Genomic DNA, 25,923 nt, shown 5'->3' with positions numbered 1-25,923 from the left:
TAAAAGTTAAGTCGACATCAGAAAAGAGTATTTTAATAAAATTAAAACAGTTAAAATTACCTTGTACTGTAAATTTGAAAGGCTCATTTATCCTTGCCTCACAGCTTTTGAGCCCTTGTAAAAATTTCGGAGTTTGATTCCAAGAGAACAAATGCATTCTTTCTTCATCATTCAATTGGCTTTGAATGTCTTCGATTGTCAATTCAGCTGTGCTGCTTGACTCTCCCATACAGTTCCTAGCAATGCAACAGTATGAACCAAGCGAATTTGTGCCAGTCAATTGATAAACATCACCAGGTTTAAGTTCTACACCATCTTTGAACCAGCGGAGAACGGGACTTGGAAAACCGACAACTTTGCATTCAAAAGATACAAGGCCCTCTTCTGTGAGCACCGCTTTAAGACTCTCCATGAAGCGAGGCGCCCTATAATTCTTAGGAACTTTGGGAAACACAAAAAAACTTATAACGTTGTTAAAAAATCGATGTAATAAATTGAAAGAAACTCACTTTCCATTTGCACATTGCAAGTCGATATGCTAACGCATTCGTCTCGGCTTGTAGCCACACATTTCCATTCTCCGGAATCTTTCTTTTGAGCTGAAACTATTTCTAATCCTAATGACCCTATAGTTGGATCCTCGATTATTTTATATCGCGAATCCGGCTCATCTGGATCTATACGACCCGCGCTATTGTACCATGAGACTACTTTTGGCCAAGGGGGTACAATCACTGAAATGAAGCAAACATGTCTAAGTAATTCATTTTCATATTTTTATTTTTATTATTTTATTTTTCTGTAAACCATACACTAAGATATGTTCTGCTAAACATATCATTATTTCGGGAATTTTAACCAATTCTATTCGGAGAACTATAGATTGCATATTTACCTTGACAAGAAAGGCTAAATGAATCACCAATTTTGACATTGGTACCTTGGAGCTCACGCGTGAATATTGGCGGAGGTCCAACGCCCGTCGAACTGCAATATTCATTATATTTTAATTCCAAACTTTATTATATGTAGATTTTTTACTAATAAATCTTAAATAAATCGTAAACTATTGTATATTGAAAACAGAACATACATATCAACAGGTTTTAAACTTCCTTCTCTGCTACCTTTACCAACAACATGGACTTTACTCGAGGAATAAGTGCGACCCATACAATTTACTGCTTCACACGTATATGTACCGAGAGAAGTAGGGTCTTCGGGGTTTGCAGTCAAAGCAAATATATCTCCAGCCTAATTTTAAAAATCACATTTAAACATTTTTACGTATTAATGAACTATTTATTTCTCACCTTTATTTCCTTATTATCTTTAAACCATCGTAACACTGGAGTCGGCACACCAACAACTTTACATTCTAATGATACCGTACCAAACTCAGTTAATAACGCTTTAAGTTCTTCTAAAAACTCGGGTTTCTTATAAGCCTTTGGGACTAAAAGTAATATATGGTTTTAATTTACTTTTACATTATTATTAAAATATTCTAATAAAATGCTTAAAATATTACCTAAAACATTAAGATTACAACCAGTACTAGATCTTCCACTGGTGTTTTCAGCCATGCAAGTCCAGTACCCAGCATCCTGCTGCATTACTGGAGCTACATCTAAGCAAAACAGAGAACCCTCATTTACCAATCGGAAACGTTCAGATTCCAATTGGCGTATATCGTTGTGGAACCATGTAACCTATATCAAAGGTACAGATAATATATTCTTAAGTCTGCACCATTAACGCTACAAAGTTAAAAAATAGTATAAGTGCATTTCAATATCTAACCGTCGCATCCTTTGCGTCTTTGAGCTGCACTACCAAACGCGTCCTAGTTCCAACTTTCACCGCCAAGTCGGTCAGTCTCTTTAGCAATTCCGGCGGATTTTCTCCCTCCTGGAACGCTTTTCTTAAAACCTTCAATTCGGCGGTAGCCCTCGCTTCCACATCCGCCGTCGCCGCGCTGTGTGCGCTGAGCGTGTAGCGGCCGGCGTCGCCCTGGCGAACAGCCTGAACCGTGAGCCTGACCTCAGAGCCCGACTTTGCTCCTGGACGCTCCGAAAGGCGGACCCTGTCGCTCGGGTCGATCGGAAAACCATCCCGGCTTCTGAAGATTCAGGAACGATACATCGGTAAAGGAAAATCACTCGACAATTATGAACTTATGGAAGTGAAAGCATTAATAGCTTTCGAAGCCTCTATACTTCCATTTGAAAATGTAAGGTATGTTTTTTATGTGACAGGCATTTTCATAATTCATGCATGTTCTGATTTATTTAGTTATTTTTAAATTTTTATTTTTATATCTTATAAGAATCCTGATTTATACCAATACATAAAGTTGAAACCATGTTGAAATTTCAAGTTTATTATTCTTCTATATGTAAGAAATCATTTAAAAATAGACGACGGCGCTATCGACTGCATACTAAGCCAATATTCCTATATGTTATAAATCGACATGTGCCAGAGAATAGAATGAGATTGAATTCTTAAAATATAGAATGCATTAAAAGTTAACATCGGAAGTGCAATATATATTCCAAAATTATCTCACATAGATTGCTAAGTAAAATGAACAACAAGAAAATGTGCTGGGAAATTTATTCATCAGTCTTCTATTTACATATAATAAAAACTGTGAAAAATCTTTCTTCGCGAAATAGCGTAATATTTAATTTTAGTATGAATGTGTTCGCGAACATGTGCGTTCGCAATACGTAAATCCTTGCATAATATATGTGCCAGTGCGACGGTTCCAACTAAAATCAAAACTTAGGATATGCGTTTATATTTATCCCAGTGTCATCAGACAGAACTCAAATACTTCGAAATACATGTAAACATGATAAAATACAACGAAAATGAAATATTAGTATTGGCCGAGTGTGCGAAATTTAGATTCTTGCAAACGATTATAATTGAAATTCTTTTCACTGATCATAAGAATTGAATAGAACATTGATTTCAAAATTATGATAAGATGAGTATAGTAAATTAATTATGTATAAAATAATCCATTTTTATATAGTATATAAAATAATCTATTTTTTTAAAGAAAAACATAATGATTATGAAATTGAATTTTAAACAGATTTCCAAACTTTGTTGATTTCTTGTTATACGACGTAATTAAATTTAAAAAAACAAATATCGCAAAAATATCATTTTCTAATCCATTTAAATGAAATTAATATCTAGAAGATTAAATAATGTATATTGAGCAATTATTAATCTCCTCAAAATATATATTTAATATGTTATATAAAAATAATAAATTATTTTATACGAATATATAAAAAACAAATAGTAAAAATAATATATTGCTTAAGCAATGTTTAAAGTATCTAAATTATTTAAAGTGCCTTTGTGTATGCAAAGTAAACGCGAGCACGTGTTTAATTTTTAATTTCAAAAACATCAGTATGAAATACATACAATTTTCACAACAGTAACATTTTATGATTTATGATATGATATTGTACAACATTTTAAAACAGAATTTGCTATGAATTTGAAGGTAAACGTAATATATTTGAACTCTTTACTAGTATTTGAACTTTATACTAATTAATTGTTACTTCTACATTCAATTCAATTTTAATTATGATAGCGATAATCAAGCACTGAATGCTCACCTGAGTTTAAAAGACTAAATTTGATATAGAAATTCATTAAGATTATATTAAAAAATATAGAAAAAGTAAAATAGCTCGAGCTTTACAAGTAAAAGCATGAGAGCCTCTTTGAAGCAGCTTTTTCATTTAAAAATGTAAAGTAAGCCTGTTTACATCACCTCTTCCTGTAAGTCGACGAAGTTGTTGATCTTGCCCCATATTTTCCATTATTGGCGTCGCATTTACAGCATTGGCTGCCCATAACTTGTGCGCCAAATTTTTAATATCAAAAATAACTCATTTGGTCACAAAAGTCATACACACAACGCTAATATCTTCTCCAAAATAAAACAAGGAAGATTCCTCAGAAGTATTAACGGGATACACCAACATAACACTTAGAAATTTTAACAGTGAATGCTGTTGATTAATCGGTAATATAAACAATTTATAATGGATTATTTAAAAAAAACTTGTAAGAAAATATTTTTTTGTTTTTTTTTTTTATTTTAAGTACAGTCGACTAAGTTTTTGTACAGCACGTCAGTAGGTTTGACATACGCTCACTGATATGAATTTAAATTGTTTTGGGAGAAATGAAATGTTAGAAATTACTTTTAGATATTATTATGAGGATAAGTGTCCGTCGACTATAATATGGAAAGCTATTTTACGCCACGGGCTGACGTTTGTTTCGCTACTGAACTTGAGCGGGATCGGTTCAAATTGATTCGGCTTATTCGAAATCGCGGGACGCCGACGAATACTTTTGCGCGCCTGATTGATCACTATTGCGACAATATTAACAAACATACAAAACATTATTTGGTATGATTGCAGAATATTCGATTATTAAGTCATTTATTTTTCTAACAAGAAAGCTTGTTATTATTATTCCTAATGCATCCAAAAATAACCCATATATCAGACGCTGGTTTGACACGAGACACGAGGTTGTGTAATGGTCGTTAATTTGAAATAATAATTAGAATATGGAATGATAAAATTCAGTAAAATATAAAATAGCTTAATAAACAAACATAATTTTAATGGTCTAGAAAACTTCACTTTATGTTAATGAAAATAGAAATGTATGCAAATATTTAACATTAGTAACAAATGTATAGAAATACTATTAAAACCTCTATGAATAATCCGACAGTTTGATATCCATATGTTAAAAATAATTCAATAGTTCTATCCATTGAAATTATATAACCAACAAAAAAAACAATAATTTTATTAAAAAAAAACTATTTTTCAGAGAAATTGATTTTAAATTAGAATAAGTATTACTTTCCTATACAATAGTTCTGAAGATATTTTATTTAAAGCTTAGTGTGAAAACCCCATAAACCATGTGTATTATATTACATACTATAACCAAAATAAATTATATAAGTAGTTTATTTTTAAAATAAATCATGGTACGTTTAGTGTTTGATAATTTAAAAGATTATATTTCAAAAAATTACCTATATGTTGTAAGTAATTTTCAAGATAACTAAAATAAGTAAAGTTTCAGAAAGTTACCCGTCAGTAAGAAGCTCTTCCGCTGTTGATAAATTAAATTAAAGTGCATTAAAATTTAATGAAAATAATAAATAATGTAAGAAATAAAGCACAAACTTTTCAAAAATTTAGCAAACAAAAAGAATTTATAAGCATTTATCTAGCAAGCCTCAAAGCGTCTTACCTCAATGGTGTCAAGGTTTGATATTTTTGACAATGTAAATAATGTGTATTATTTTTATTATACTGTCTAGTACACATGCATTTTTTAACAACAGATTTTCATTTGATTAAGGCACAATTAATAATAACATTTTTTCAGAATATAGAGAGTTAAAAAGCAATGCCACCTTTGTGTTCAATTTGAAAATATTTAGAACTTCAAACTCAAATGCAAATCAGAATGTTTTCGATAGCCCATGTTCAATACAAATCTGTCTGTTGTGGTATAAAAAAATGGTATAAATTAAAAAAAAACGATTTATGGATGCTCACGTAATTTTTTTTTAAAAAAATATATTATTTAAATAAAATATACATAAATAGTATTTTCTGTATATTTTATTTAAATAATATTTTTTTTTTATAATAATTATTATAATTGTTTATTAAGTGAATCGAAATTAATTAATCAAAATTACTGACAACGAGTACTTGATTAGTACAAAGCTTTTATATTTTTCTGGCCTTTTTATAAAATTCTTTAATAAGTAATAGAGCTTCTAATGCGTAAATAAAATATGTAATAGGTGTAATTGAAATATATTTAAATTGTTAAATAAAAATAAAATATTCCACCCAAGGTGAAAATCCGTGACTTTTCGAGCCATCAATCCGGGAGGTATTGGTGACCTTAAATTTATAACTATCATAAATCTAGAGCCTCATTATCAATATAATATGAATAATGATTTCGTGGGTCAAACTATCATTTATCATTTCTTATTGCTCCTGAACATTTCTCAAACGCATCCATTGCTACTCAGTCAAAAATAATCTAATTAAACTGATGACTTCAGTTCAGGCTAATTATAAGCTTTTACTGTTAGACCACAGGCATGTCTATTAGTTAGTTAGATGTTTAGAATAGTCTATTATGATATAGGGACTAATTAACGATAATTTAGCGAAACATTCCCAATGGCAAACAGCGTGTCAGCATAACAAATAATAAATCCTATTTTAATATCACATGGAGAGATTCTTACAGAAATATTAGCTTCAGCAAACTAAATTTATTACAGATAGAAAATTTCATTTAATAAGTACTTACATTGTATAATTGTAGTTTCCATCACTTTTCCTTGGTGGTAAGTGAAATACAAGAGTTGCGGTTTCGTTTTCCAGGCAAATCGCTTGACTTGAACCGGGGTCCATATGATTTCCATCTAAAATTACAATTATATAATACAGAACATTCTTTTTTATTTTTAATACAAATTAATTCTATGTCTTTGGTTTGATATAGTTGAATATACTGGCTTTTAAAAAAGCTGTCCTATAGTAGATCTTGTATTGGTGAACAAAATATGAAAAATTCGAACTATAAATATAATGAATAATAATAAAAAAAACACTAAAAATAAAATTAAATCTAATTGTAACTATTAGAGTAAACTAATAACTATTCAGTTAATTCAAGGAGTTTAGTTCTTTTAAGTCTGAAACTCCAAAATGCAATAATATACTCTGAATCTAATTTGTGAAGGGGGTTGGATAATAATACATTTTTTTTATATTTGAACAGCAGATATTATATATAATTATATTATATTTAATATTACAACTATGTGTTCTATGTTCGACTGTGATGTAGTTCCTTGGAATTGTTATTAGATTTTTTAAATAAAACGCTAATTTCACAAAAAATATATTTTATATCTATATATTATATCCAGCAAAAAACATAACTCTGAATATATTTTTATGAAAAAATAGCCTTTAGGGGCGTCCATTAATCACGTGAACAATTTTTTTGAATTTTCGGGCTCATCCTCCCCCTTGGTGATTCCCTCACCAAACATCACTTTTATTATTACAAACTAGAAAAAATCGTAATATTTTTCAAACATTTTTAAAAAATTGTTTTTTTTTTAATTGAGATAAAACAAAAAATATATGTGATATCTTGCTAGGCCGGCCCCCCTCTTGTTATATTTCGAGATTTTTTGTCAAACGAGATTGAACGATATTATCGAGATTCGAAAGAGATTAGAAAGAGATTCGAACGAGATTCGAACGAATCGAAATTGAATAAGATTTATCGAGATTAAACGACATCATACTTCACAAGGATATAAATTAACAATTTCTTTGCGAAGAGAATGGACAAACCATTGGAATGCTTTCTAATAGAGCTTGGTAGTAAAAAATACATCACAACAGTTCATAGAGCTCTGAAAATATTTCTAAGAGCAATTTAAATAATAAAAAATAAAAAATCCTGAAAAACAAATTTAAAAATAACGTCGTCGTTTGAAAAATCAACGGAGAAAAGTTCGTTCATAATCGGTTTTCACCACGTGAAATTATCCTTTCAGTTAATGTTTCCTTTTAGATTTGAAGCCAAAATAATAATTATAAGGAAGTGAAGAAATAGTGCCGGTCGTTTAGTGCACTACATGTTTACAGTGCGTTGTTGTAAATCGGGTTTTAGTTATTCAATCTGAAAATAAATTTAATTTTAAGTCGAGGCGGCCTGGAGCGTTCAGAAATAGACCGACGTTTATTCCTGTATTACAGAATACGAGTTAACCGGGCGCTCACTCTATACACAGGGGCGGACCGAAAATCACAGAAATAATATAAAATAATAAATTTACCAAAAATAATTCAACTGAAACACTACAAATAATACAACAACCACAATTGAATTATATACATATATATAAGAGAAATATTCATTGAATTTTAAATGTTCTAGATTCTGAATATTATAAGTAATTCATATTATAAAATAATAAAAATCCATTTTATAAAAATATATAAAGCTAAGAGCTTCATTAACTCTATAAAAAATATGAATTATAATTTAGCAATTTATTTATAATCATAAATGTACCAAATATAATAAGAATTTGGAATTATTGCCTTGATAATATTAATCTAAACATACAAAATTTCTACAAATGTATATACTGATTGCTCTATCAAGACTAATACCAGAATTAATACTAACTTGGAGAAGTAAAAACTTGAAACAATATAATATATTGCTTTTAAAATAAATTCTAATCTGTGTTTGGATTTCTGACTACACAATGTAATTCTTCCGGGATTGACATTTCTATGTCCTAAATAATAAATCAAAATAGATTTTGCAAATCTGAAGATCTATCATGCACAGTAAGTGTATTATATATATATATATATAATATATATATATATATAATAATATTATGCATTTTTCAATTTGTAATATTAAAAAAACTGTATCTGAAATTAACAAGTAGGCTAATACCTATAAATTACCTCATAAGAAAAGTTTGCAGTTATACATTTGTGCATTTAACTTAGAAAAATTAAAAATTAAATTTGGAAATTTAATCTCCAAATATTAAAAGTAAAATTTGGAAAAAAAAATCCCATCATAGTTTCAGAAATAAAATAATAGATAAAATCATCATTCTCAGAGTTTTACATCTGATCAATATACACATAAATTTTAATTTTTTGCATATGTAAGTAAAGAATTTAATTTCTAATAAATAGATTCGGATTCTTCAGTTATTTTCTTCAATTTAAAGCATTGGAAATCTCTTTTTTCTTAATAAAATTATAAATTATAATATATATTAGAAACAATCGCTGGACCCAAAGAAAATTTCTTTCTATAATGCAACTTTTCAAAATCTAATATATAGAAGATTTTTGTTCCTTAGCTATGATAGTCTCATTTTCCTTGTTAAAATTGTAAATTATAAGATATATTAGCAGCAATTTTTATATAATGTGACCGGTATAATCTCCAACTTCCATGGAATATATATATTTGAGAGAAATTTTTATATAACATTTTTGCTTTTTTCCAAATATGAAATACATGAAAAAGACAGCACAACCAATATGTTCTATAATGTTGCATTGTTTTATATAAAAACAGATATAAATATATTATTAAAAATAAGTTTTTTTTAAACTCTTACTGTATGAGTCCGTAAAAAATTGCGCGACATGATACTTGCGATGATGCCAAACATATTTAACTTTAGTCGTCAAAAATAAATCATGTTTTAATACATCTACTTCTTTCTTGCAAAATAAATTCAAAAACTAATTTAAAATAAATTATATAAGTTCTTTCATATATATTGAAATAAATAGATAACATGCAACTAAAATGTATTCGAATAACGGATTCAAAATCAATTTAATAACTTAATTTTCAACATCAATAAGAATTACATAATACAGAAATTTGAATTTTGATTTTACTGCGTATATAGTTCGGAAATTTCATTGGCGTAGTATTAAAGGATAGTTGAAGATATGCATATAAGATGCAACTAATGCATATTTATTTTAATATATTAAAAACTGGATCAAATGATCCCATGTAAAAAAATAGGTTTGTTAAATTTCAGTGCTTTATTTTCAAAAAAAATCAATTCAGGCCGAAAATGACATTCGAAACGTATTTTCAAAATTTTTAAGAGTGCATTGAAATTTTTCTATCTGGTGATATTTATAGCGTGATTATTAAAATCATTAATGAGCTTACCTAGATCCATCAAAGTTTATAATCCTATAACACTATAATCACTATTTCAAAATCTATAGCACACCAACATACTCAATTGCGAACATATTTATTTGCATACGACATTTACAATTTGTAAGTTTATGAACACCTCACATAGTTTATAAACTTCTTAACTTTTCTTTAAATAATAATAAAATATAATAAATGACATATTTGTCTTTTATAAATATATGGACCCCGTTTTCTAAGTCTGCCGGCAGACCGAACTTTCCGTCTTTAAATTAAACAGCTGTGAAGTTGATACATTAAAACGAAATGAGATCGCAAGTAGCAACATAAAAGTACTGTAGATGCTCATGCAATCGACGTTACGCATTTAGTTTGAAATCGAAATATGAATATTAATTTATTTTATTTATTTTATTTACATATATACATTATTTTCATATCTCAGTCAGACAGAGATGAATATTTTCTTTATATTCATTTTTATTTTTTCCTCCTCCTAATGTTTTATTTATTAGTTTCCATATTTTTCGATAGCACTTTCACATTTTTTTGTTTCCTCTAAATAGTATAGTCTTTTTGTCTTTTTGTTTTGTAGATCATATTTTTTATATCTTTTTTTATGTTATTATATTTTATTTTTATGGCATTATATTTGCTTACTTCATTTAGATTGTATTTCTTTAAATTATTGTAGAATTGTAGAATGAAATACAGAATTTGTTTCTGTATTTCATTAAGTTAATAATTTCTTCTTTTATCCAGGTATCTTCTCTGGCTCTTATTGTTTCTTTGGTCTTATTTTCTTTTTCTGCATCCTGTATAATTTTTATTAAATCCTCTAATTCGTCCACTATTTTAGAGTCTAACTTACAAGCTATTGTCTTTTCTAATCCTTCTAAATCTATGCTATATCTAATTATTATATGCATTTTTGGTTTGATTCTCGGCGTATTTTGTATAAATACTGTTATCATTTTGTGATCAGATATTTCTGTGTCTTCTATTTATATATTAATCTTCTTTTTATAATTAGATATAACATGGTCAATTATGGATTAAGTGTTTTGAGTCTCACTTGTGGTGTATTGGCTATCTATATTATTTATTATTTTGTATCCTGATGATTCTATAATATCTTTGTAACAATTTGATATTATTATTGTTTGGAATTATATCTAAATTCATATCACCTATTATTATTGTATTTCTACCGTTTTCTTCTATTTTTTTTTATTAAATTTATCAGATCTTGTTTATTATTATTCGGAGGGTTGTAAATAACAATAAACTTTATAGCAGGGTTCATATTTATTTATTATTTATTTAATTATTTATTTATTTATTATTTATGCAAATCGGCTTTATACAGTTTTATAATATTGTTTGCTAATTCATTTGTTACTTCTTTTCGAATAAGTTTATGTTATTTTTATTATTATGTTCTATGACAGTACAGTTTAGTTCATTTCTTACAAATATCGCTATTCCTCCTCCTCTTTTCTTTTCTCTGCAGTTGTAAATACCTCTAAAGTTTTTTAAATTGAAGTATTCTTCTTCTTCTTGGTATATCCAAGTTTCTGTCAATACTAAAATTTGGTAATTTTCATTTTTATTCATAATTATTTCTAAATCATCTATTTTATTCCTTAAGCTTCTTATATTGAAATATTTAATAATATTATTCATTATTATTAGTAAATATCATTTCGGACCTATTATAAAGGTCGTTGCTAATAATAAACCTTTTAGGTAAAATTATTTTATATCTAGAACAGCGATTTCCAACCTGTGGGTCACGTACTCTTAAGAGTTTCCAAAATACTATTTTCAAATATGAACTAATGGATAACAAATATAAAATAATGGATAACTAGCTGTTTTTTATAAGACGATAGTCGCGCAAAACTAACAATGCGAATTCTAACAGTTTCATTAGAAATATAAAATAAATTTTATATGTTTAAAAATAATAAAAGGTCTCTTCTTTTTTAATATTTTAATTCTTATATAAAACCATAAACATTCACAACTCGATTATTGCATATAAATTATATACATACTTTATAAACATTTTGTACATTGTCTTATAATATCTTTGAATTGGCTTATTTCACATTTTGTACATTGTCTTATAATATCTTTGAATTGGCTTATTTCATTGAAATATCTACATTCTTTCAATAACATGTTCCTAATTAATAGTATTCTTATAGTACTAACAACAAATTAGTACGTTGTCAAGTGAAAATTAAAAACTATTATTTTCTTGTATTAATTTGATACAAAATTCTTAGCAATATAGACGTGCAAGTTCTCTTAATGCAATACTAATTTGTTTTGGAGTTTCAGCTCTGAAATATAAAAAATATATGAAAAATAATATTTTGTGAAATATTATTTTCAATAACTACTATACAAGATTACTTACTTTGCAAACACAGCTTGAAAATCATGTAATTGCTGAGGAGTTGCAGTAATAATACCATTTTGTCTTTGTGGTAATGCATCAACGGCTTGAACCACCCAATTCTGTGTGGCCGGTCTATCAGAACTGATCAATTCCAGAAATACATTGGCTACATCAGCCAACATATATGAATGTAAAGTGAATATACTACTATGAATCAGATTTAGGACTAGCGCTTGACCGTGCTGCTGTATAATGTTTCCCACAAGATTTCTTCGAATGTCAGCATAAGGTTTGGATACATTACGACCAGCAAATATCAAATCACAGAAGAATTGCATAACAGACGCATTTGCATCTCTAAAAAAAAATAGAACAATATAATAACAGTAATATGCATATATTGTATTGGCCTTTAAGTGAAAATGATAAAACCTTCTTTGCTAATATTTTCACATAACTTTATTTGAATTAACAAAAAAAAAATTGTATTGAATTATATGTTAACAATTCAATCACATACCTATGATCCAAGGTACAAGCAGTAAGAGCACATTCAATAATAGGATGCACAGCAGGCGACTGCAAAAATTTAACTGGAGCTCTTTGTAAAAATCTTGTGCACAGACGAAAAAAATCATCTACTGTATCTGGATTTTCCTTTAAGCCATTTGAAGTTTGCAACTTTTGAAAAGTAGGTTCTATGTATGACTCCAACATTTCAATGAGACAATTTGCACAATTTTTCATCTTGACCAAACTCATCAACTAAAATGCTTCCCAAATATAAAAAGCAAGTGTGCTGATATTTTCTATACTGGCAAACCATTTGTTTGGCTAAAGGTACTAAAATTACAGATGCTTGTGATCCTATGCATCTTATAGCAAAACGAATGCAACGGCAACATCGCTCCATTACTCTTAGCTCACTTTGATATTTTTCAAATACTTTGATAAATAGTGGCCACAATTCAGTCAAAATTGGTAAACAAGGATGCTCCTCATTCGTTTTTACTAATGGATTTGTATTACGAAATATAACTGCAATTCTATCAAGCCATAGTGTGGGATCAGCTTTTGTGTCTTTACAAATGGCTACATTATTTTCTACTAATATCGACAGTGGAGTAGCTTGAACCATACAAATATCTTTCATAACTCCAGGTATTTGATCATTAGGCAGTCTTCCTATAATAACAGCCACACCTTTCAATAAACCAATTCCACCAGAATTTTTTATTTGGAAGGAATCCAATGCATTTACAATTTGAATTAATCCTGCAACACAACAGCAAATTAATGTAAAATATTGATCATCAGAATAATAACTTAATTACATTTGATTCCAATTTTATTTCATATTTACCTGATATATGAACTGCCATATGAGTTCTGCAAGCTGAGCAAATATTTTGCAAAGCAGTTGCTGCAGCATTAGCTATTCCACTTTGTTGGAGACTATATAATAAAAAATTCAAAATAGGTTGTAAAGATTCCGAATGCACTTCTATCCAATCACATAATTCGCCTAACAAAATAATAGATGTTTGCCTCACTTGAACATGAGTATTTTCTGGTAAATTCATAATTGCTTCCACAACTTTTGGGACTACCTCATTTTCATCTCTAACAGATAAGTACATTAATATTAAGTAAACTAATATTAATAATTTAATTATGATAATAATTAAGTCAAACTCACGGTAAAATATTTTTAGCGACTGCTTGCATAATAAATAAAGCAGCTTCTATAGAATCCCAACTATCACCAGTTTCTTGTATCAATGTGAACATCTGACGAAAACAAGTACTTGAACCCATTATAAAAACTACATCTTTAATTAAATCTCGTACTTTCAATCTAAAGTCCTAAAAATTCATAATCAAGAATTAATTAATTGATGAACATTAATAACAATTGTGAATTGTTAAATATGGCAAGTACATAAAAATCATCTCCTTCCTCTAAGAGTCCTTCGAAGTCTGAATCCATTTGGCATTGTTTTCTTAGAGCATTAATTAACCGATCCACATATGGGGCAAATATTGAATTTAGAACTCGAGAATCTCGATTGAAAATATCTTCACCCAATCTAAACCTTGAATTAATAAAATAATACAATTAAAAAATTGATCTATATTCATTGATCAGATATTGTTTAGAGATTTAGGTATGTAGGAAAATTTAATTTAATTTTAATATAAAACAAACAATTGAAAGATTAACGTGGAATACAAAAGTATATCATTTATTACCATAAATTGAAAGTCACTTCAGCCACTTCATAATCATGATGACCCACACAAATTAAAACTAAATCCAAAATCTTCAATGCAAAATAAGGATTTGCAGGGTCGGTAGATTCATTTATAATTTTATCAAACAGACAATCTGCCAGTTCTGTGAATATTCGGCTATAATTTAAGGATTTCTCAATATTTTCATGAGCTACAGACATGTGATAACAGTCTTCTAATCTAATTATTCCTGTAAACAATTCCATCTCCAATTTTGTCAGTTCATTACGATCATTTTTTTCCATTATACTTTGAAGAATCATGCAAATTAAATCAGTAGCAGCATCATGAATATTAGATGAAGAATCATTACAAGTCAATACCATACATGCTTTCATAATAACAGCATTACTAGATATATCTGTTAAACTGACTACTTGCACAGAGATCCATGATGTGAAGCATTTGATTATTTGTACAATAATTTGTTCATTATTGTTATAATTCATTAGGCTCATATTTAAGAATTCTATGACTGATAATGATTGAGAACTTAATTCTGATATTACTTCTTGCCGTCTGTTAGCACCAAGACGCAAGGCTCTGGAATTAATTTCTTCTGGTAATACTCTCATTAAAATCACAAGAGTATATAAATTTGATGCAGAGAATTTATTAATAAGGTCAGGTATTGCAGATTTCCATGTCGTCATTTGCAATGTCAAATCTGCTAGTGCCAAACATAGCTGGGTTACAATAACAGTATTAGTTTCCTCATTAACCTGTCCAAGGTGCTCTATAAGAGAATCTCGCAATGATATATGTGATTCTAAAGGTAGTTCATGAAATGATTGTTGAACTTTAGATCGCATAGTCTGCGCTGCAAAATAACAAGATTCGAGATTTCTTTTCTCTTGCAGTATTTCATCAGCCACCTTCCATGAATAAACCTGCATTTTTTTAAATAAGTATACAGTATAAAGTATATGTATCAATATTCTCTTAATATTCATAAATTCAAAAAAAACACATACCGATTTTTGTAATTGTTCGAGCCATTGCGACGCCTTTTCTTTTTCTACAGTTTGAGGATTATTATATAGAGTGTAAATAGCCTGATATACCGTTTCCAGAGACGGTACCCCTTCCATTTTTGCTATATTTATTATATTATAATTATAAATTTAATTATTTTAAACTGAGATAACAAAATTAATAATACATCAGTACATTTTAGGTTATATATAATTGTATGCAAAATATCATTTCGTAGATATTACAACATTATTCACGGCATTTCAATGAAAATAACAGTTTCATAATTAATATTTGCAAATATACTTCATTGAAAATAAAACATATTTCCCAAGATTAATGCATAAGTATCAAGCAGAATAAGTCACAAAACATAACAGTAGTGTTTATCGATTAATTGAATAATAATATAAAAATCGATATTTCACTCACTGTTAATTGAACTTAATAGATAAAATTATGATTAAAAATGCAATAAATTTATTGTAGAATCGGTTTTTCAACTTTAATATTAATAACTAAAATACATAGTTAAAATTCATGAATAATTAAATGCTATTTTAATAGTCTATCGATATATTTTTCGATAATTTTTTAATCTTCAAGATTAATAAATTTATTCTTTTATCATACTTCTATTTGAAAAAAAAAATTTAATAACATTCATTAAAAACAAATTACCAATTAAAATCGATTGTTGAATAAAAATATACATACGTATATGTTAAATTTGGTAAATATACATTATCTATAAGAGCTTAATTAAATATATTTATCATATTGTATAAACCGGTCAAAAGTCAAAAGCAAAACTTTTTGGGTATGTACTTTTATTAGAAGTGATTTTTAATAAAAATTAAATATGTGCCTAATGAATTATTTTTGAAAATTAATAATTTTAAAAGATTGCGCGTAAAATGTTTTCCCAGTTCGACACTAGAGTCACCATAGATATCCTTGCAAATATACTTCATTGAAAATAAAACATATTTCCCAAGATTAATGCATAAGTATCAAGCAGAATAAGTCACAAAAACATAACAGTAGTGTTTATCGATTAATTGAATAATAATATAAAAATCGATATTTCACTCACTGTTAATTGAACTTAACTAATAGATAAAATTATGAATTAAAAATGCACAATAAATTTATTGTAGAATCGGTTTTTCAACTTTAATATATTAAACTAAAATACATAGTTTAAATTCATGAATAATTAAATGCATTTTAATAGACTATCGATATATTTTTCGATAATTTTTTAATCTTCAAGATATTAATAAAATTTATTCTTTTACTCAACATTCTATTGAAAAAAAATTTAATAAACATTCAAAAAACAAATTACCAATTAAAATCGATTGTTGAATGAAAATATACATACGTATATGTTTGGTAAATATAAATGATCTATAAGTGCTTAATTAAATATATTTATCAATTGTATAAACCGGTCAAAAGTCGAAAGCAAAACTTTTTGGGTATGTATTTTTATTAGAAGTGATTTTTAATAAAAATTAAATATGTGCCAATGAATTATTTTTGAAAATTAATAATTTTAAAAGATTGCGCGTAAAATGTTTTCCCAGTTCGACACTAGAGTCGCCATAGATATCCTGATTTGTGAAATCGAATTCCAAAGTAGTACCGTAATTTCCTGTGCTAACTCGTCATACGATTGAAAATAAGCGTTCTCCATTGTTTATTCAAAATCATTGTTCATATTAACCTCTGTCGCGATCTTGCATTTTGCAGATTTTTTGTTAACCAGCTAATTTTTGTTTGTCGTATGTCCATCCAGAATCTCAACACATTCGGTAAGTCGCGAAATAAATGGATTTCAGTAGAATTTTTGACAAAATGGCTGACGTTTTAGTACGTTTTGACATATATTTGATACGCATTATTTTATGTTTTTGATAGACCCCTTTGCTGATGCAATCAAGGGTGCAGATGATGATGTCCAAGACGGTCTCGTGCATATAAGAATACAGCAAAGAAATGGTCGCAAAACATTAACTACAGTGCAAGGACTTTCATCTGAATATGACCTGAAAAAAATCGTTCGAGCATGTAAAAAGGTATGACTTTCATAGGACAATTTAATATTATGTTATACATCAGGTCTTTATTGATATTTAATTTTCTTTAATTAGGAGTTTGCCTGTAATGGCACTGTGATAGAACATCCAGAATACGGAGAAGTGCTCCAGCTTCAAGGAGATCAGCGAGAACATTTGTCAGTGGCTTACAAAAGCAGGACTTGCAAAACCAGATCAACTTAAAGTTCACGGTTTTTAATTACAAGCTTTGAACTTCATATCAAATCATTTAAAATACAGTGAATAGTCAAATCCATTAGTAATGTGATTTTTTTTGCAACCATTTTTATAGTCATCTAATTATCTTTTATGAATCAGTCATGTTAAATTTCAATAGCTAATATGTATTTAGGAGCTATTGATATTTTTAGGGAGAATAAATAAATGTTAAAAATCTGTTATGATGTAAGATTATTTTTGTAAAAAGTTCTTGGAGTTTTGTATCAGCAATTCAATTTTAAAATTCTCAAAATTTTAGTATCATGATAAAGCAACTGTTAATTTATTATTACCTGTACATTATTTCTGAATGATTAAATAAATATACATATAATATAAAATTTCTTCCTCTTCAGTTTTTAATTCTTTTAGCTCACTTATATTCTCATTATGCATTTATTATGTATACTCTTGATCAGTTATTGAATGTTTTTAGTTATCTACATTAAATTGTATTCACACGTTTTGATGTATTTACATATGTATGAAAGTTCAAGTCTAAAAATTTCTATTTTTAGGATTATATTTATATATAATGTTTAGTAAGCATATTTGTTAAAGTGTTACTTAATCAATGTGTATGTACATCAATTTTATTTAAGAAATTGCATTAGTCAAGTTTAGTATTACTAGGCTAATTTAATATTTAGGTTGAAATGATTAAATTAAAAGATTTTACTTGAATTGAGCTAGTTATATTAGGTTGATGAGTTTTTTTTTTCACTCTTGTGTTGATAAGATAAAAATGCAAGCATAAATATTAGAAGGTGTTGTAAATATTTGGCTCATTCGTAAAGAATGCTCCATCTGTTGCAGTATTACAGCAACATAATATGATATTGCATAATCATGAAATGAATGTAATCATGATATGACATGCATTCCCATGCTTGTTGGGCATTCAGAATTTTGCAGTCATTCATGCGGTGCGGTCGTTCGCGAATGCCGCATCTCCTGGCAGGTCTATGTGTGGATTTTGTAACACATTGCAAATCGTTTTGTTCCAAAATACGATTTTCATTAATTCCATAAAGCCATGGATGATGAAACCGATTGGCTATATGAAGGGCCATTTATAATACCACACTTAGGCATATATTACCGAGTGCACGGTTATCCGGTATGTGAAGCAGATTGTCTGCTGAAGAATATTGATTTTAAATATATTTGGCTTATTACTTTAATGTTACTTCGAAGCCCTAGTTTACATTTTATTTTATATCTAACTTAATGTTCTTAATTTATAATTCTATGTTTAAATCAAAAATTATCGCAGCAGGTGGACATGAATCAGGATCTGGATGGAGATGATGCAGATGATGAATCTGATACTGAGAAAACAGAAATGTATGATGATCCGAATTCTGAATTATGTTGGGAATTTGCGTCGCCTTGGTCTGATGCGGCAGGTCAGTGAATAAAAACTGTTCATGAAATAAAAATCACAAATTTGTATTTAGCGCGCGATATAGTGCGAGCGCGTACCGCGAGAAAGCATTCTTCTCACATTTTTCGTGTCTATGGAATGTGCTGTGGTGCCGTGTGTCGGCCATTTTACAGGTTTCTGTGAGAAATTGTGTTCAATTTCGACGACGTATTTTTATCGGTAAGCCCCTAAAATCGTTTACTAATGTATCCATTTGTCCAGTGTTTGACATTTTCCTTCATGATGTTTTTACCCACATAATTAACAAACATCGATTTGGGCGTCGACTGCGAATAATGTATGCGATGTCTCCTCGTTTGCAATGAGTACGAATATTACGGAATCTTAATGATAAGGCACATGGTTTCCGGGGCTTGTAACAGATTGAAATATAATTTAGACATTTAAGGTATAAAATTTAGTGCTAAATCATGTGCATATCGTGTGTTTGTTGTCAATGTGGTCATTACTAAATATAAGCGGTCAGTACTGCGAGAATATCCACCTCACCAATGATCGTCGATAGGTCAAGTCATTGCTGTCGCATATTTAACGTTTATGAAATAGGGATTTAGTGAAGTGATTGTCCCAATAGTGTGGTAACGTAAGTGTAGAAACAACTTAAGTTTGTAATACGACCTTTTAAGACGAAGACAAAGTGCAAGTATTATTTTTAAACCTGGAATATGTTTAGCCACATGTTCATTCATGGCCCACATTCATAGGCTGTAACGTTATCTGTACATCACATTAAAGAATTTCTCTACTGATTATATTTAATTTGTAAGTATTTGCAAAATTTAAGTGTTGTGAATGACTTTCTGATGCAGTGTTTCTCTTTTGACAGAAATGGATAGTATTACACTTTATATTTAAGTTACATATATGTTTATACAAAAATAGTATACCAAATTAAAATATTAGCATAAAATACATATGATTGAATGTGTAATGTAAATATGTATGTAATTAGAACGTTAATACATACAACAGAGGAAAGTGAAATATGGTAAAAAAATTAAATTGTGCAGTGTTTTAATTGACTTCATTGATTACAGGATACGTGTACATGAATGGGGACATTGGGAAGCTCCCCTCAGGGGTGGTGTATAACACTGCTCCTGAGTCCCTGGGCCCTTCTTTGGGCTCAGGGGTCTCTGGGGAGTATTCTGCAATTAATGGATCACCTGAGGGGACAGAATGCTTTCTGGAACCATCAGATGGTTCGAGTCCGCCAGCCTCAGGAACTGATGTGACTGCAATGCCCATAGATCAACTCAAACAGATGTTATCTACACAACTGGAATATTACTTTTCTCGGTAGGTTATTGCTTACTTCTTACACCATATATGTTTTGCATTATTATCATATTTAAATATTTTGAATCATTCAACAGAGAAAATTTGGTCAATGATGCATACCTTATATCTCAAATGGACAATGATCAATATGTACCCATTTGGACTGTGGCTAATTTCAATCAAGTTAAACGCCTTACAAAAGACTTGAAATTAATAACAGAAGTATTACGTGAATCGCCCAATGTCCAAGTTGATGAGGAGGGCTTAAAAGTTCGGCCAAACCATAAACGTTGCATAGTTATACTTCGGGAAATTCCAGACAATACACCATTAGAGGAAGTAAAGGTAATTTGAAATTGGAATGTAATTAAATTTATTATTGCTATGAATCAAGTTCAACTAAATTTCATTTCTAGAATTTATTTTCCGGAGAAAATTGTCCAAAGCTTATATCATGTGAGTTTGCTCACAATAATTCTTGGTATGTAACATTTGAATCAGATGATGATGCTCAAAAGGCCTACAAGTTTCTAAGAGAAGAAATACGTGAGTTTCAGGTATGCAAAAAAATATATGATAATAATGATGATATATTTTTTGTTATAAAACTAAGATTCTATTTTAATGTAGGGAAAACCAATCATGGCACGTATTAAGGCGAAACCAATGAACAGGCTGCCAGTTTTGCCCACTGCAGCTCCTAATGTGAATGTGCCCACTATGAAAAATGGTTACCAACATGGTACGCCACCTCCAGCTCCGCCTGGGGTGTTTGATCCTAGTACTGCTGCTTTCCAACCTGGACAACAAAGATTTCTTTACACCAATGGCTCTTCAGTTGCACCTACTGCTATTCCATATGGTCAGATGCATGTTTATCCAGCTTATCAACATAATCCATCATTTTTTCCTTCAATGTTGACGCAGTGGGGCACCCCTACTTACTTTGATATTGGAAGCATGTTTCCAGTAAATGGAATAGCACCACAAGCTGCTTTTGGCAAGCCTCCTGGAAGTGGTAATCGATACGGATCTTCAAATCAGCGCAATAATAGGAATAAGCGTGGCGGATCCAACAGCAACATTAATGGTAATATTTAGAATCACAAACTTAGTTGTGTAATGCATGTTCATATAAATTTTAATACAATTGCAATAGATAATTCAGGTCATGTTCTGGTACGTCCACTTCAAGCAGGTATTCAAGGTACAGGGGTCACAACTAAGAACTTCTCTGGAAATGGCAATAAATATTCACCAAATTTAGATTGGTCCCACACTCATAAGGGCTTTCGGGATGAGCGGATTAGTAATAATGTACAGCATTATGCACAAGCTGCTTATATTGCTCCTGCTGCCAGTGCTGGAGCTGTGAATCAAATGGCTGGTGATAGTGATGCCAGTGCGGCAGCAATGCGATCTGATAGTGATGACAATTCATATAGGTAATTACATTATGTTGTTGAGACTTGGTACAAATAGCTTTTCGTTTTGGCCTTATGGCTCTAATCTTTATAAATGTAAATCATGTTTTTTTTTTGTTGCTTAATAAAAAACAACCTAGGTTTTATACTGATCTTTTGTTATAGGATTGCATAGGAATACAGTTTAATTTATAAATATTTTATGATTATAAATTATTATGAGAAATCACTTGCATGCCAGCATGTATAAAATGTTAAAACTTTCTTAATATTATAGATCACTTGTTGGAAAAGAGCAACCTCTTCCTCCGCGTCACAGACGTCGGAGAAAAGAAGATGAAGCTTTGGGAGTTAGAGTTGTTAATAATGCGGGGCTTCCAATTAATAACACAAATAACATTAAGACTGGTGCCATATTGTCTAGCAATGCGAACACACAGGTTATTTTTCTTATCTTGCTATAAGTAATGCTGATAAATAACAGTATGAAACAAATATATGTATATATATGTATAGTCAAGTCAAATTATTCATTCATATTAGTTTCATATACTCAAGAATATATTTTATTACAGTTTGACTTAGAAGCAAGTGCTTTTCCCCCTCTGCCAGGGTTGGAAGATCCTGGACATTCAACTGCTAACAACACATCTACTTCCATGATTATGCACAGATCTGACACAACTGTAGTATCAGTTTTGCATCAGACAACTGAACCAATTGTTAATGAATCGACAATTGCCCATGAGCAAATAACACAAGGTAGTAATCACTGGGGTGAAAACAGATTAGCAGATGTTGTTAAAGGCACAGCACGACCAAAATCTAGTAAGGTAATAAAAATATCAAAATATGTTATATTTAGAACTAATTTTATTTAGAATTTTAATTTTGTATCTTGATGATTTTTTGTTTTTTTGTTTTTTCTGAGTTCTTGATTTCATTAACAGGAATCCCATCATAGTAGTATAGATGCAGCTTCTCCTAGATCAGTATCTCCTGGTCCTGTGAACAATGTAACTCAACAAGTAGATGATCCACCTCCTGAGTTAAGTAGTGTTGCTCTTACGCCTCCTTGTACACCAGATAAGTAAGTAATCACTTGCAAACAAAATACAGTTAACATTAAATCGATTATTAATGATCAAAATTTTATTTAAGTGCACCAAATGATCGCAGCGCTCACAACTTAGTTCCTTCAATAACCACTTCTATAGCAAATATTTCAATATCGACGAATGCTGTTAAAAATACTACTACCTCCATGGCAGATAAATCTACTAGAACTGATGACACTTTAATGAGCATGAATGCTGTGATATCAACCACAGAAACATCTTTGACTCATGGGACTCTAGCACCTACTTCTGCATCACCACCTACAACTACAAATGCTGCAACAATGACAACTGGTAATAATACTGTTACTTCCAAGCACATAATGCAGACTTCAGGTAGAGAGGGTCGAAGTCCCAGCCCTCCTATGCTGGTAAGTTTATTTTAATAATAATAATAAATATATATGTCCCATTTTGTTCTTTTTTAATATTGTTGCATTAATTTTTTTAGGATTTAAACCCTGCTCGGCTTAGTTATGCTCAAGTTGCACAGCATCATAAGGAACGTTTGTTACGTGAGAAACAACAGAGTGAAGCCGCAGTAGCAGCTTTGCAAAATGCAGATAGTCAATCAGAAAAAGAACGAAGGAAAGACAGTGCCAATGCCAGTGCTTCTACTATTCCCGTTGAAGCTAGAGAAAATAGAGGTAAATGCAGATATCATAGAGAAAAAATGATCTAATTGATTTAAACTGACTATAAACTGGTTATTTTCTTATTTAGAAGGGCAGCAACAACAGCAAGGACATGGACAGCACCAACAATCAGCCAGAGACAGCACACAGCGCTATGGGTCATCTAGAAATTCTGGTGGTCGTTATAGAAATGAAGCGCTGGGGCCAAATCAAGGTCAAACAGGACAAAATCAGCGACGCAATACGCGCCCTCAACTTCGAGAATTTCTAGGACCGCGCAGCCCTAAGTGACCGCTAGATCAGATGCTCCTATTACTATGTTCGTGATAGTTGACATACTAAACTAATTGTGCAGTGATTTCGGTGATGCCCCTGGACCATATTTTGTGATAGTTTAAGGATAAAATGAAATAAAAAGGGTACCGATAGTTTTGATTACTATAACGGTTTGTCGAACTCATCACCTTTGCAACAAATGATTGCTGTTGTGAGATCGACTGTGAAAAAAATTGTTTCTGTATAAGAAGTAATAGATTAGTAGGTTAATTTTGTTCATTGATATTTGTTAAAGAAATGTATGAATAACCTATTTGATACGGTCATTCATTTGTTATTCATATTTGTTTATATCTTTGTGGTTTATATTGTTTTATGTTTTATATATAATTTTGTTTTTGAATATTTAGTTTAGTAGATAAATGAAAAGAAATTGGGTGTTCTTTTCATGTTTGTTCATTTTTGGCTACTCTTTGTGTGTTATCCCATTGACTGAGTTGGAAAATTAAGTAGAAAGACGGGATGATATAATGTTAATGTGTAATTAATTTAGAAAAGTTGAATGAGCAATATCAGCCTGTTAAAAAGTTCTGATATTGTGTGTTTAATATTGCATAAATCATAATATAAATATAAAAAAAAGTAAAAGTTATCAATTTCTGATAAGTAAATAAATGAAAATCACATGTGTAAATGTTTTGGCCATATTATGTACTTGGCTTTTGCTGACGTATATCAAGTAATTTGAGCAAAGTGACAATGAACTGTTAACTTGTGTATGATGGCCTATAATATAGTTCTAGAATCGATGGACTATGGATTTTATGTATACAAACTAATCAGATTAATTGTAAAAAAAATGTGATTAATAGCCCTAGTGGTCATTGTATATTTTTGTTTTCAATACATATTGAACGTGTTAACTCTCGCATTAAAATGTTTTTGTTGCAAAGGCTTCAACACGAGTTATGTTTGCAATTGATAATATTGATTGATTTGTTTATAGAATTATTTCTATATGTATAATCAAACTGAAAATCTTCATAATGAAATATTTAAAATGATAGTCTTTATGTACATGCATCTAATAACTTTAGGATTTAATATTCATTATCAATTCAATAAGTTTGGGGATAATATTTAAACTATATTTATAAGATATGAATTTTATAGCTCGAGACACTTATATATAAATATTAACGAGCATTGTATATTTGTTTAATAATGACTGTCTAAAAATAAGATTGTACATGGAAAAAGTCAAAGAAAAATGCCTGTGTTGAGTTGAGGAACTGTGATAGCCTATAAAAAAATGAAATTTTCAGATCTAAATCATTTTGGCTCTTGATAATTTTTTTTAAATATAAGTCACACCCTCTAATCACGAAAATTTCTTAAATTGTAAATTGGACGAAAAGGCATCACAGTGGCTTCTTTTTGATTGATTGGCAACATTTCATAGATCAACTAATATAAATTGTACAACTAATATAAACATATATTGCAGATAATAATTATATACTATTGTACCTCATAAGTATGATTGTTAAAATTGTAAAAATAAAAATATGATAGTTGTCTGTAGGCTATTTCATGATTGCTCGCTCATCTAACATAGATTAATATAAAAAACATAAAGCATCACTATTTCTACCCTTGGTCATTTTGATAGTTTAAATGCTCATGTGGTTAATGAATGATTTGGATTTATTGAAATGCACATAAAAGTATATATTTAAAATTGTCATAATTATTGAAATGTTGCCTTTTAAAATGAATACATGTAGCTTAATATTTAAAAATTCTTTGATGAAATGATCAGCCCCTGTGAGCTTTTATTTTTCAATTCCAATTCACATTAAATAGAAAACAGTCTGTTACTG

The 25,923-nt window shown here is 29.5% G+C and overlaps 4 protein-coding genes across 6 annotated transcripts in view; 2 read left to right on the top strand and 2 right to left on the bottom strand.

The window, feature by feature from the left end:
• The window catches only part of LOC113366005 (titin homolog), a 37,330-nt gene extending 27,230 nt beyond the window's left edge, over positions 1–10,100 (bottom strand). The window contains 9 exon segments of the mRNA XM_026607552.1: positions 61–441; positions 510–734; positions 896–987; positions 1,094–1,254; positions 1,314–1,456; positions 1,532–1,712; positions 1,804–2,122; positions 6,418–6,532; positions 9,865–10,100. Coding sequence (XP_026463337.1) covers positions 61–441; positions 510–734; positions 896–987; positions 1,094–1,254; positions 1,314–1,456; positions 1,532–1,712; positions 1,804–2,122; positions 6,418–6,532; positions 9,865–9,874 — 1,627 coding nt within the window. The 5' untranslated portion in view covers positions 9,875–10,100.
• A 1,887-nt stretch (positions 10,101–11,987) lies between these two features.
• LOC113366253 (transportin-3) lies at positions 11,988–15,821 on the bottom strand. The gene is given in 9 exon segments (XM_026607831.1): positions 11,988–12,206; positions 12,284–12,622; positions 12,786–13,018; positions 13,020–13,540; positions 13,629–13,888; positions 13,965–14,131; positions 14,208–14,361; positions 14,519–15,450; positions 15,535–15,821. Coding segments are annotated over 9 exon segments (2,784 nt in total). The 5' UTR covers positions 15,652–15,821; the 3' UTR covers positions 11,988–12,145.
• Positions 15,822–17,171: 1,350 nt separating this feature from the next.
• LOC113365675 (eukaryotic translation initiation factor eIF1) lies at positions 17,172–18,210 on the top strand. Its single transcript, XM_026607190.1, is given in 4 exon segments — positions 17,172–17,355; positions 17,462–17,619; positions 17,695–17,765; positions 17,767–18,210. Coding segments are annotated over 4 exon segments (330 nt in total). The 5' UTR covers positions 17,172–17,327; the 3' UTR covers positions 17,840–18,210.
• Positions 18,211–18,771: 561 nt separating this feature from the next.
• LOC113365673 lies at positions 18,772–24,992 on the top strand. Of its 3 annotated transcripts, XM_026607187.1 has the most exons (13): positions 18,772–18,979; positions 19,136–19,268; positions 20,344–20,605; positions 20,683–20,932; positions 21,004–21,144; positions 21,218–21,677; positions 21,747–22,032; positions 22,289–22,451; positions 22,587–22,844; positions 22,962–23,101; positions 23,173–23,500; positions 23,581–23,776; positions 23,853–24,992. In XM_026607187.1, exons 1-13 carry the CDS (start codon positions 18,896–18,898, stop codon positions 24,053–24,055), a joined length of 2,904 nt encoding a protein of 967 aa, XP_026462972.1. In that variant the 5' UTR covers positions 18,772–18,895; the 3' UTR covers positions 24,056–24,992. The 3 variants fall into 3 exon arrangements, with proteins under 3 accessions (XP_026462972.1, XP_026462973.1, XP_026462974.1); XM_026607188.1 differs by lacking the exons at positions 18,772–18,979; positions 19,136–19,268 and adding an exon at positions 19,536–19,694 and having other exon boundaries at positions 23,853–24,990; XM_026607189.1 differs by lacking the exons at positions 18,772–18,979; positions 19,136–19,268 and adding an exon at positions 20,052–20,068 and having other exon boundaries at positions 23,853–24,990.
• Positions 24,993–25,923: the final 931 nt, after the last annotated feature.

Source organism: Ctenocephalides felis, unplaced genomic scaffold (genome assembly GCF_003426905.1).
Source record: "Ctenocephalides felis isolate EL2017-DRISC unplaced genomic scaffold, ASM342690v1 CF-g0.4_SCAFFOLD_01170, whole genome shotgun sequence".
In the NCBI taxonomy this organism is placed as follows: domain Eukaryota; kingdom Metazoa; phylum Arthropoda; class Insecta; order Siphonaptera; family Pulicidae; genus Ctenocephalides; species Ctenocephalides felis.
Note: the sequence above shows the minus strand (reverse complement) of the source record. Positions and strands in the feature narration are given on the sequence as shown.

Bases quoted from the DNA above. Each gene is read 5' to 3' on its own strand.
- LOC113365673 (XM_026607187.1), top strand. From the start codon at position 18,896: ATGGATGATGAAACCGATTGGCTATATGAAGGGCCATTTATAATACCA. The intron at 20,606-20,682 runs GTAGGTTATTGC...ATCATTCAACAG, and splicing joins CTGGAATATTACTTTTCTCG to AGAAAATTTGGTCAATGATG. The intron at 23,777-23,852 runs GTAAATGCAGAT...TTTCTTATTTAG, and splicing joins TGAAGCTAGAGAAAATAGAG to AAGGGCAGCAACAACAGCAA.